The sequence below is a fragment of the Muscardinus avellanarius genome (assembly GCF_963383645.1).
Source record: "Muscardinus avellanarius genome assembly, chromosome: 1".
Taxonomy (NCBI): Eukaryota; Metazoa; Chordata; class Mammalia; order Rodentia; family Gliridae; genus Muscardinus; species Muscardinus avellanarius.
This window is the reverse complement of record NC_137786.1, coordinates 110649221-110661235: the sequence shown is the minus strand read 5'-3', so window position 1 is coordinate 110661235 and position 12015 is coordinate 110649221. Positions and strand designations below refer to the sequence as shown.

At 54.9% G+C, this 12015-nt stretch overlaps 1 protein-coding gene across 4 annotated transcripts; it reads left to right on the top strand.

The window, feature by feature from the left end:
- On the top strand, positions 1-12015 carry PDLIM7 (PDZ and LIM domain 7; the record flags this gene model as incomplete). 4 transcript variants are annotated; one of them, XM_080715685.1, is made up of 12 exons in its annotated part: positions 1-96; positions 5025-5176; positions 5250-5280; positions 5714-5832; positions 6454-6590; positions 6710-6746; positions 7680-7741; positions 7880-8114; positions 8887-9067; positions 11447-11567; positions 11653-11768; positions 11929-12015. In XM_080715685.1, 12 exons carry the CDS (start codon positions 1-3, stop codon positions 12013-12015), a joined length of 1374 nt encoding a protein of 457 aa, XP_080571811.1. The 4 variants fall into 4 exon arrangements, with proteins under 4 accessions (XP_080571811.1, XP_080571812.1, XP_080571813.1 ...); XM_080715686.1 differs by lacking the exon at positions 5714-5832 and having other exon boundaries at positions 6437-6590; XM_080715687.1 differs by lacking the exons at positions 7680-7741; positions 7880-8114; positions 8887-9067; ... (1 more) ...; positions 11653-11768; positions 11929-12015 and adding an exon at positions 6941-7037.

Genomic DNA, 12015 nt, shown 5'->3' with positions numbered 1-12015 from the left:
ATGGATTCCTTCAAGGTAGTGCTGGAGGGGCCAGCACCTTGGGGCTTTCGCCTGCAAGGAGGCAAGGACTTCAATGTGCCCCTCTCCATTTCCCGGGTGAGCCTAGGTTGGGGAATGGATGCCCCCAGGGGCTTTAGGGTGCTCAAGTCTCCAGTGGGTGATGGGAGGAATCTGAATAGGAGCGAGCCTAGAGCCAGCAGGCAAGAGGTGTTCTGGGTCCAGAGATATGGAGAACACCTTTGGCAAAGACTCCCAACGAAGGTGGATGCTGGGAGAGAAGCCCCCAAACTTCCCTAGCAAGATACTGTATTTGATGCCAGTCCACGAAGCTCCCGTGGCTGCCTCTGAGGGCAAAGAGAAGGCCTCTTTTCAGGCTGGGAGCCTGACATCTCCATAAAGTGTGTGAACTTGAGGGAGGATTGTGTGGAGCCAGGCCCCAGGCAGGGCACTTTGACAGTAGGACTTTTTTTTTCTTCATCTTGATACTGGGGATTAAATCCAAGGGCATTCTTCCAAGCTACATCCTCAGCCCTGTATTATTTTTTTATTTTGAAACAGGGTCTCTCTGGGTATGCTTGGGTATGCTTGTAATCCCAGTACTTGGGAGGCTGAGACTGAAGGATCACAAATTCATAGCCAGCCTCAGCAACTTGTGAGGCCTTCTGCAATTTAGTTAGACCCTGTTTCAGAATAAAGAATAAAAAGTTCAGGCGTAGTGGCGCATGCTTATAACCCCAGCATTTGGGAGGCTGAGACTGGAGGATCATGGTTTGCGGACAGCCTCAGCTACTACTTAGTGAGGCCCTTTGCAACTCACTGAGATCATGTTTCAAAATAAAGAATAAAAAATTGGGCTGAGGTGTTGCTCAGAAGTAGAATGTCCCTGGGTTTCATCCCTAGTAACAACAAAAAAAAAAAAAGAAAAGAAAAAAAAGAAATTGGGTGTGTATCTCAAGATAGAAGAAAGGAAGGAAGCCGGGCATGGTGGCGCATGCTTGTAATCCCCACGCTTGGGAGGTGGAGACAGGAGGATCACGCAGGTTCGAAGCCAGCTGTGCTGGCTTAAGACACCCTGTTTCCAAATAAAAAAGTATAAAAAATAGGTCTGGGAGTATAGCCCGGAGGTAGAAGGGCTTCCAGACCCCAGTACCACCAAAAAAGAAAAAAGAAAAGAAAAGAAAGGAAGGAAGGAAGGGTCTCACTAAGTTGCTGTGGGGAGTCTTGTTAAGTAAGGATGGTTTCAAATTTGTGATCCTCCTGTCTCAGCCTCCCAAGTATTAGGATGACAGTACTTGTGCCCCTACACCTGGCTTGACCATAGGATCGTCTTTAACCTTGCTGTCACCTAGGGAAGAGTTGCCATCCCATTTTTCCAAATGAAACAGCCTAGAGGGGGCATGTTCAGCAATTCCATGACAAAGCAAAGATTTGAACCAGTGTGCAGGATATCCTGCACTGTGTGTGTGTGTGTGTGTGTGTGTGTGTGTGTGTGTGTGTGTGTGTGTTACTGAGGGCTGAGCTCAGGGGTGCTCTACCTCCAAGCTACATCCCCAGCCTGCCTGATTTTTTTTTTTTTTTTTGAAATGGGGTTTCACGGCCGGGCATGGTGGCGCACATTTGTAATCCCCGTGCTTGGGAGGCAGAGACAGGAGGATCACACAGGTTCGAAGCCAGCCACGCTGGCTTAAGAGACCCTGTTTCCAAATAAAAAGTATAAAATAGGTATGGGAGTGTAGCCCGGAGGTAGAAGGGCTTCCAGGAACCCCAGTACCACCAAAAAAAAAAAGAAATGGGGTTTCACTAAGCCGGGCGTGGTGGCGCACACTTGTAATCCCTGTGCTTGGGAGGCTGAGACAGGAGGATCGCGCAGGTTCAAAGTCAGCCGCGCTGGCTTAAGAGACCCTGTTTCCAAATAAAATATAAAATAGGTCTGGGAGTGTAGACCCTGTTTCCAAATAAAATATAAAATAGGTCTGGGAGTGTAGCCCCGAGGTAAAAGGCCCCTGGGTTCCATCCCCAGTACCACCAAAAAAATAAAAAAGAAAAAGAAAGAAAAAAATAAAAAGAAATGGGGTTTCACTAGGTTGCTGAGAGTCTCACTACTTGCTGAGGTTGTCCTCGAGCCTGTGGTCCTCCTGTCTCCCAAGTACTGGGATTACAAATGTGCACCACCATGCCTGGCTATGGCCTGCACTTTTTGTGAATGGGAGAAAAGGATCTCTTCCCAATCTGTTTGAGGACCTGGGTCCCTCCCCACTGGTCCCATTCTGGATTCGGTGGCCTTTGACCCTAAGCAGAGATGTTTTAAGGTTGGGCTCTGAGGCTCTGGCTCTCATTTTTGAGAGTCTGCCCTTGTGGAGGTGGAGCTAAGGGGTGGCTCCTTCCTGTGGCAGGGGTATTGCCTTATAAGCCCAAGAATTCAGCCCCAGCTGATACGGCCAACTGTGGCTAGAGTCTGCAGAGCTCAAAAGGTCTCAAAAAGCCTAGGGCTGCGCCCTGAGACACCATCAGTGGGCTCTCGCCCCATCAGTGACCCACAGGACCAGCTGTAGTGTCCAGCTGTGGGACTCAGAACACACTGCCTCCCCAAAACGGGTGAGGCCAGCCCTAGGGCTTGGTGTCTCTGACTGGCCTGGCATCAGAAGGAGGTAGAGACTGCTTGTCTCCACTTCCATCTGCCCAAAGAGGTCCCCAGCCCTGCAGTGGGCAGGCAGTTGTTGGCAGAAAATCCAGGGTAAGCCCAGACAGGAGGGGGCCAGGAGTTGTCCAGGCACTACCCAACCTGTCGGGAGGTAGAGTCTGTCTGCAGGCAGGCAGCGTTCTTTCCAAGGATCTGGAAGGCTGCAGTCCCTCCACCACCCCATCCCCGCACACAGACCTTCCTAGTCTTCAAGCCTATCCTACATCCCCATTCCTGAGGAAGTGCCTTGGTTTTCTCATTGATGAAGATGGCCTTTCAGCTGTGGCCTCTTGGGGGCACTCTGGGCCCAGACTGCCTTGCCAGTCATCCCAGCATGTGGGTGGGGCAGCCCACAGAGCCCTGCACTGGAGTTGGATCTGGGCCCTGATGGGTGGCTGGGTGGAGTGGTCTTTTCTGAGCTGGGCCAGCCCCCTACCCCTCCCTTGACCCCAGAGTGGAGGGAGGAGGGAGGTGCTCGGCTGGCTGTGAGCCCTGCCTGGGAGATGAGGTAACGTCTGGGACTGGGGGGTTGGGCTACTCAGTGGAGCCCTGGGACTGACTCACTCCCACCCGGATGATGTCCAGCCCCTTGGCTTTCCCCCTCAGTCCTGAGCTCTCTGTTTCTCCCTCCAACCACCTCCCCTAGAGCTAGTTTTCTTTCTTCTCTCTCTGCCTTGTTGATCACTGTTCTACCCCTCTATGCTTCCTGCCTTCCCACACTGCTCCCCACCCCAGGACCCCTACCTCAGGCTCAGCCCATAGCTCCTGGGAGCCAGCTGGTGTGGGTGGGGAGTGGCTGAACCTGGTTTCTCTTCTACTGACTCACTGTGACCTTGAATAAATAAGTCACTTCCCCTTGAGGTCAGTACTTCCCTGTGCCCTCTGTAAGTGGTGACCTAAAGGTAAGATAGGGCGTCCAGACCCCAAACCTAGCCAGGGATTTCAGGAGTCTTTCTCTGAATCCTCGCACTTAGCAGAAATGCTTGGAGTGGTGGAGCCTTAGGGTCAGGGTCAAATCCCAGCCCTGCCTCTTACTAGGTGGGTTACTTAAGACAGGCCCTTAACCATGTTTTCCATGTGTGAAATGAGTATAATCCCAGACTACTCCACAGGTTTGCCGGAGGATTTGGTGTCAGTAATGCGGCAAATAGGTATTCCATGTAAGCTGCTATTAGTATTTATTATTTAGCAGATGAAGAAAGGGCCGCCCAGCTCACTTCTGACCTCCTCTGCAAGCATGCACTAGAGCCATCAAGTCTAGTTTTTCCTTTTGTCTTCACACAGGAGATCTTCATGTGTGGCTCCTCTGCCCCCAGCATTTCTCAAGAACATCTCCTCTTCCCTCTGCCTGCCTTAGCAATCTGCACCTGCCTACCTGAGCAGCCTCCCAGGGCCTCAGACAGCCTGTCCCCACCCCCCCAGTTCCCATCACCACCTGTAAAGTGTAAATTAAATCTGCTTAATCCAGTGCCAGGCCCCTTGCCAGATGGCCGGGGAGCCCAGTGAGCTAAGACCCATGGACAGCCATCTACCTGAGTTGTGAATGGGCTAGAAGGGTTTGTCAGAGGCCTTGGAAGTACCTAATCCCAGGCCTGAAAACTGCTACCCTTCATAAGGTCTCCCTCGCCTGCTAGGCAGCACACTCCATTCTCCTTTGACTATGGGTCACTGCTTTCCAGCACTGCTTGTAGGCAACATTGCTCCTCCTCTGCTACACATGCCAGGGATTTCCATCTCAAACCCCAGAGGACCGTGGGGGCATGAGGATGACTCAGTTACAGCTACAAAGATCCAACTGATATGTTGAGCCCCATTCAGGCACTGTCCCCAGGGAACCTTGGAGAAGTCAAGGCCTATTCCAGGCCCAGACAGATCTCTGCAGAGGGCCCCAGGATAGGATGTTGGCAGTGTCAGAGGTCAGTGAGCGCACCCCGTGTTGCCAGGGAGGAAGCTGCCATGTGCACAAGCCAGAAGACATATCTGGTAGGTGGAACAGCCCAGGAAGGAGGCTGCAGGGGCCTCAGAAGGCTGTGGTTATAGCCCAAAAGTGTGTGTTTAGCCTGAGCGTGGCTGTTAGTTGATAAAGCAGCATCTGGGCTGTAAGGGCGGGTCCTGGAGGTGAATAAATAGGCAGTGTGATAGGTAAAATTGCACAGCTCCAGTGAGCACCACCACTTAAAAGGTCTTTTTAGTATCCAGGAGCTGCCCAGAAATGTTGACTAAAGAGTCCTCCCTCTAGGTTCTATAAGTGGGGCAGCTTACAGCAGGCAGGGAGAGTGAACTGCCACTGGTCTCCAATTGCCTGCAGGGTTCTGGGCCTCTGTGACCCGTCCTTTCTCCACAGCTCACTCCTGGAGGCAAAGCCGCGCAGGCTGGTGTGGCCGTGGGGGACTGGGTGCTGAGCATCGATAGCGAGGATGCAGGGGGCCTCACGCACATTGAGGCCCAGAACAAGATCCGCGCCTGCGGGGAGCGTCTCAGCCTGGGTCTCAGCAGGTGCGCCCTAGCCAGCTGGGGGGTGGGGCCGCCCTGTCCCCGGCCCCTATCACCGCCTTTCCTTTTTCCCCAGGGCGCAGCCAGTTCCGAGCAAACCACAGAAGGTAGGCTGTGGGCCAGGGACATCAGGGGCTGCGAGTGGTGGTAGGGGCTTAGACTCGGGGGCTTACCTGCCCTCCCTGGCACAGCCCAGGCACCCCATCCTTACTGGGAGCAGAGGACAGATGCCAGAATGGCAGAGTCGGGGTGAGGGCTGCCGCACGGTCTGGGCACCGAGCATGTTTGCCTGCCTGTCCGCCTGCCTCCTTCCCAGTGGCCTGTGCTGTGCGCCCGCCCACACTTGGTTCTCCCCCAGCCCTGCACGGGCTGAGATCGGAGCGCTTAAACGGGCCACTTGAAACCCGAGTCCCCCTCTCCGGAGCCTCCAGCCACATGGGTGAGGTGGAGCTGGAGCTGCCATTGTCCTTTGAGGGGGGCTCCCCACTCTCACCCAGGCCCCCATTCCCGCCCTTCCTGCCCGGCTCTGTTTCCGCCCAGGCCCTGGCCCCCGCCGCGGAACCCCCGCGGTACACCTTTGCACCCAGCGCCTCCCTCAACAAGACGGCCCGGCCCTTCGGGGCACCCCCGCCTGCTGACAGCACCCCACAGCAGAATGGGTACGTCAGCCTCTGCCCGCCCACTTCCGCCCACCGCCCACGCTGCTGTCCGGTCCCTGCGCGGCCCCCTCCCGCTGCCCCGCTGCTGCTCTCTGCGCTGCAGCTCAGCTGGGCGGGAACCGTGCGGCAGCGACCCCTGGCGGCCAGGGTGGGGGCTGAAGGCACAGGGCTTGAGCTCTAGCTCCTGGGCAGGTACCGCCCTCCCGGGAGGTGGGGCTCAGAACCAGCCAGCGCCCCCACCACTGGCGGCCTGGGGTTGGGGTATGGTGCTGGGCTAACTGAGCCCCACTGAGTGCTGCCTAACCCCGGCTACTCTGACCCCTCCCCATCTTTCTTCTTCCCCCTGTATCTGTCCCTTTATCTGTCCATCTGTCTATTTCCTTCACAGGTGCAGACCCCTGACAAGTCAGTGAGCCCCCTTTGCCTGTCCCTCTCTTCCTTCCTTTTGGCACTCTGGGAGGCGGCCCCTCCCTACCCTGGCTGCCCTCTCTCACCTACCCAGCAGGGCCCCTGGCCTAGCCCTCCCCCTTTGTCCATTTGACCCATTCCTAACGACCCCTGGGAGGGACTGCGCCGACTGCCCACCCCAGTGTGAGGTTCTGAGCCACACCCTCCCTGCAGACAACCATTCAGACCGCTGGTTCCAGATGCCAGCAAGCAGCGGCTGATGGAGAACACCGAGGATTGGCGGCCCCGACCAGGGACAGGCCAGTCCCGCTCCTTCCGCATCCTCGCCCACCTTACGGGCACAGAGTTCAGTAAGTGCCAGGACAGGGCAAACTCCTGGCCCTAGCTCAGGCCTAACCCGCTGCTGGGCGGGGCTGAAGCCCGGGTCACCCTCCTTTCTCTTGGTCATTGCCTGCCTCTGCCCTCTCAGTGCAAGACCCGGATGAGGAGCACCTGAGGAAGTCAAGGTAAAGGCTGCAGCAGCCCTTCTCCAGCTTCGCGCCTCCTCCATCCCAGCTGCTGCCCCATGTCTGCTCTTGGCCTTCCCAAGCCAAGGCTTTCCATTTCCCTTCCTTCCTTCCTTCCTTCCTTCCATCCTCCCTCCCTGCCTCCCTTCCATCTCTCCTTCCTTTCACTTCCTCCTCCTCTCTCTGCCCCTCAGGGAAAAGTATGTCCTGGAGCTACAGAGCCCACGTTACACCCGCCTCCGGGACTGGCACCACCAGCGCTCTGCCCACGTGCTCAATGTGCAGTCGTAGCCCACCTTTCCGGCCGGCTGCCCTCTCTGCCTTCTCTCTCTTCCTCCTGCCAGGGGCACCTTCTTCATGCCTCCAGCTTCTGCCTACCTCACCTACCCCTTTCCTGCCCCTGGCCTGAGCCTCTGTTGGCTTGGCCCAGCAGCCTGCCTGGCACAGGGCCTGACTTCGTCTGACACTGCCTGCCCTCTCTGCCCTATGGTCCTGTAGTCTGCCAGGTCTGCGCTACCTTGGGCATGGAAATAAACATTCTCAGCCCTGCTTTCTCTGCCTCTGTCTTCTCTCTGTAGGCCTGGTTTTCATTTTGGGTGTTTGGGTATGGGTGTTTGAGCGTTTAGACACAGTGTGGGTCTTCCAGTCTGTGTCACAGTGGGAGGGGTAATGAAGAGGGAGCCCTCCCCTGCCAACAGAATGGCCCCCTGGGTGGTGGTGGGGGGAGCCCGAGGGTTGCCCCGAGGTAGGGTTGTTCCAGATAGCTGGACCTAACTAGAAGAAGCAGTCTTTCCCATCACTATCCAAGAGGGTCCAGCCCAGAAGCTCTCCTGTACTAAGGTGTCTCCCTTGGGACCAGCATAACTGAGGTATGGGGGTAGGGTCATGTCAGGAGCCTCAGCTGTGCAGGACCTTGAATGGCAGGTCTTGCAGCCAGGTACCCAGGACAGAAGCCTCAGCCCCAGCCTCAGCTACAACCCAGGAACCCTGGCCTGGTGAGACAGTGGGCTTGGGTGTGGGCCTGGGGAAGGAACGTGGAAGTGGTGGGCATCTCCAAGCTGCCTTGGGCTCCACCCTCTGCCCTTTGGGGTTCCTAGGTACTCCTTTAGAACCACTTTCCTTGGCTCTGGCAGGCCCTACCACCCCCAGCCCTAGCAGCCGCCCCCCCTGGGCTGTGGACCCTGCATTTGCTGAGCGCTATGCCCCAGACAAAACAAGCACAGTGCTGACCCGGCACAGCCAGCCGGCCACACCCACGCCTCTGCAGAACCGTACCTCCATCGTTCAGGCTGCTGCCGGGGGAGGCCCAGGAGGGAGCGGCAACAATGGCAAGACTCCTGTGTGCCACCAGTGCCACAAGGTCATCCGGTGGGTGGCCTGTTCCCTTCCTACCCTGGCCTTTCCTGTCCTTCTTGCCTCAGCTGCTGCTGGGGGAGAGTAAGCATTCAGTTTCTTGCTGGAGCGGGATTAAAAACCTGGCTTGGGTCCCCACATCATTAATCCTACACTAGCTACCCCACCCCCAGCAACCTCCAGCAGCGTTTGGCCTCCATTTGGTGACATGGAGGAAGGCACTTGTGACACTCTAAAACTGCACCCACCCCAGTGCTTTCAGAGCAGAGAGGGCCTGTTCCCTCCCAGGCCCTCTGCCTCTGCACACTGTTGCCTGGGACCCAGCAGAGTCATAGCCTCTCAGAGTCAATGTGCAAATTTTAGAAGCATCCTACTTCTTAGCCCTGGCCCTGTCCTGCTCTTGTTTCCCATCAGCTTTTAGGCAGGAGCTCTGCAAAGCACCCCTTCCTTCTATCACTTCCATTGTCTAGGACCTGCAGGCCCCTCAAGCAAGATGGAGTGGGCACTAGGTTCTGCCTAGGTCTAATGGGACTAGGTCTACCAGAAGTCTCATTAGGCTCAAGCCATGGGTTCTTACCCTGTCCTCCCAGCTCTAAACTGCCTCTCTTTGTCATGGAGGCATTGCAGGGTGCAGAGCAGGCTCCCTTTAGGCTTTATCATCATTCCTCAAGCCTGTCCTCTGCTCTCTGGAAAGATGAAGAGGATGCAAGTTCTAATGGGTGTTCGGTCGCCTACCGGGAGCCCCCCATTTGCATCTCCTCCCTGTCATTGCCCCGCTTCCCCACAGGGGCCGCTACCTGGTGGCACTGGGCCATGCATACCACCCTGAGGAATTTGTCTGCAGCCAGTGCGGGAAAGTCCTAGAAGAGGGCGGCTTCTTTGAGGAAAAGGGGGCTATCTTTTGCCCCCCTTGCTACGATGTGCGCTACGCTCCTAGCTGTGCCAAGTGCAAGAAGAAGATTACAGGCGTGAGTGGGGCCAGCGGGAGGATGGGCAGGCAAGAAGGCAGATTCTAACCCTGTCAGCATTGAAAGGTGTTGTGGAGCAGCTGCCCAGCCTGCAGCTCTCTCTACAGGAGCTCTTTAGATTCTAAAAAGCCTGCTCGGGCTGGGGATATAGCTCAACTCTAGAATACTTACCTAGCATGCCCAAGGCCCAGGCTTCATTTTTAGTACTGCAAAAATAAAAGAAGCCCAGTCAAGCTGGGTTTGTAATCCTAGCATTTGGGAGACTGAGACAGGAGGATCGCAGTTTGCGGACAGCCTCAGCTACTTAATGAGGCCCTTTGCAACTCAATGAGACCCTGTTTCAAAATAAATAATAAAAAATAGGGCGGGGGGTGTAGCTCAGAGGGAAGAAAAAAAAAAGGTTTAACGGGCTAGGCATGGTGGTGCACACCTGTAATACCAGTACTTTGGAAGCTGAGACAGGAAGATCTCAGGTTCAAGGACAGCTTCAGCAAATGGTGAGACTCATCAACCTAGCAAGACCCTGTTTCAAAATAAAAATAAAATTTAAGCCAGGCATGTGGTATACACTTGTAATCCCAGTACTTGGGAGGCTAAAACAGGAGGATCACAGGTTCAAGGATAGCCTCAGTATGCCTTAGTGAGACCTTGTCGTCTTAAAAATGGCTGGGGGGTGTAGCTCAGAGGTAGAACATCCTGGGTCTGATCCCCAGTACCACCAAAAATAACAAATAAATAAATAAATAAATAAATAAATAAATAAATAAATAAATGGGCTGGGAGGCTGGGCATGTGGTATACAACTTTAATCACAGTACTTAGGAGGCTGAGATAGGAGGATCTATCTCAAGTGGCAAGTTTGAAGCCAGCCTCAGCAACTGAGCAAAACCCTCAGCAACTTAGTGTGACTCTGTTTCAAACTAAAAATAAAAAGGGCTGGGGGTGTAGCTTGGAAGTAGAATGCCACCAGGTTTAATCCCCAGTGCTACAGGTAAATTAATTAGTTAATTAAGGCTGAGGGTGTAGCCCAGGGGTAAAGCACTTGACTCACATGCACGAGACCCCTGGCTTCCTTCAGTAGCACTGCAAAAAAAAAAAAAAAAAAAATAGAGGTGGTTCACTTTAACATGTAGGTGTCAACCTGGGACGTTTAGGCACTCCTGAATGAACTGACCAGTACTGCTCCTAGAAGCATAACAGATAAGACAGGTAGTCCCCCATGACACTGTCCCAACCTGGCCCATTGGGTATCCCACCTAGCCCTTGTAGGGATTAGATCTGGGTCACCTGGGTTCATCAGGGAAGCATGGACATCTCCAGAGGAGGTCAAGCTGTTGGCCACACCGCTTGACCTGTTCCACATCTGAATGCCACCGGCCCCAGTTAGCTTGAGGGTCTAGGGGTAGACAGCCATAGGGAGAGCTCATGCCGTGAGCCTCTGCTTCCTGCATCTCCAGTGAAGCCAGGTTAACTCACACTGTTAGGGCCAAGCACTACTGGGCTAGGTCAGTTAATAGAGCAATTGATGCTTTGGGTCTTCCTGGCGTAAGATTTTAGGCAGAAGAATGAAGGAGAGACAGTAAGCAAATAAGTTATCTGGTGGTATGTTAGTGAGATGGGTGTTAAGGCAAAAAGGGAAGATCAGGAACTTGAAAGGGTTGTGTGTGGGGGCCTTTGAAATATGTATGTGAGTGACGCAGGCAGAGGGGACAGCCAATGTAAAGTCCTAAGGCAGGGTGTATCTGGCATGAAGGTGACAGGGAGGAGTAAGGTGTGGCAGGATCTGGGGGGGGAATGTTAGAGGAGGATCTACCAGCCTATGGGCTCGAATGGATCCTGGTGTTTCCTTGGACAGCAGAAGGGCCTGCAGGGCCCTGGGTGGCTGGTGTGGCCTGGCCTGGGCTGAAGGGGCTCACTGGAGTGCTAGGGTGAGAATAGTCTGGGGACAGTGTTCGGAGGCCTGAGGCCTTTTTTTATGCAGTTACCCAGGCCAGAGATGGCTGTGGCTCACATCTCATGTCTGGGAGGCTTGAGAAGCCATTGGAATCTGGATGCCTTGAAAACAGACCCTATGGGACTTACTTGTGGGCCTGATATGGGGTGAGAGAAAGGAGAATGTGGCCTGAGCAGACAGAAAGTGGAGTTAGTGTCAAGTACAGGAGGAGCAGGTTTGGGTGCAGAGTTGGGAACAGACATGGAAAGTCTGAGAGACCAGCAGACATCCACGTGGATACCTGGGGGCTGGCAATGATGGAGAGGTGGGAGTCATGGATGTGTAGATGTAGCGATTACCAGGAGAAGGATAAGCACGTGGTCCAGCCCTCCTGCATTCTGGGGGAAGGGGCCGAACCTTATGGAGCCACCACGGCCTCCTTTCAGGAGATCATGCATGCCCTGAAGATGACCTGGCACGTACACTGCTTCACCTGTGCCGCCTGCAAGACACCGATCCGCAACCGGGCCTTCTACATGGAGGAAGGGGCGCCCTACTGCGAGCGAGGTACCGGGCAGCCCACCGATGGCGAGGAGGGACAGGGTGCCGTGCAGGCACAGGCCCAGACCCTCTCCTCTGCCTCCATCCCCAGACTATGAGAAGATGTTTGGCACAAAATGCCGTGGCTGCGATTTCAAGATTGATGCTGGGGACCGCTTCCTGGAGGCACTGGGCTTCAGCTGGCATGACACCTGCTTCGTTTGCGCGGTGAGGTCGCTCCCCTTGGACTTGGGCTTCACCCCTACCGCCTCTGTTCTTCTCTCGCCCCACTCCCTACCCACTCCTGCTACCCACAGGGTGTATGAAAAGTTGGGAAAGGGCCTCCTGCTACCCCCGCCCCACGTGACTCAGCCTTCACTGTCCTCAGATATGTCAGATCAACCTGGAAGGAAAGACCTTCTACTCCAAGAAGGACAAGCCTCTTTGTAAGAGCCATGCCTTCTCCCACGTGTGA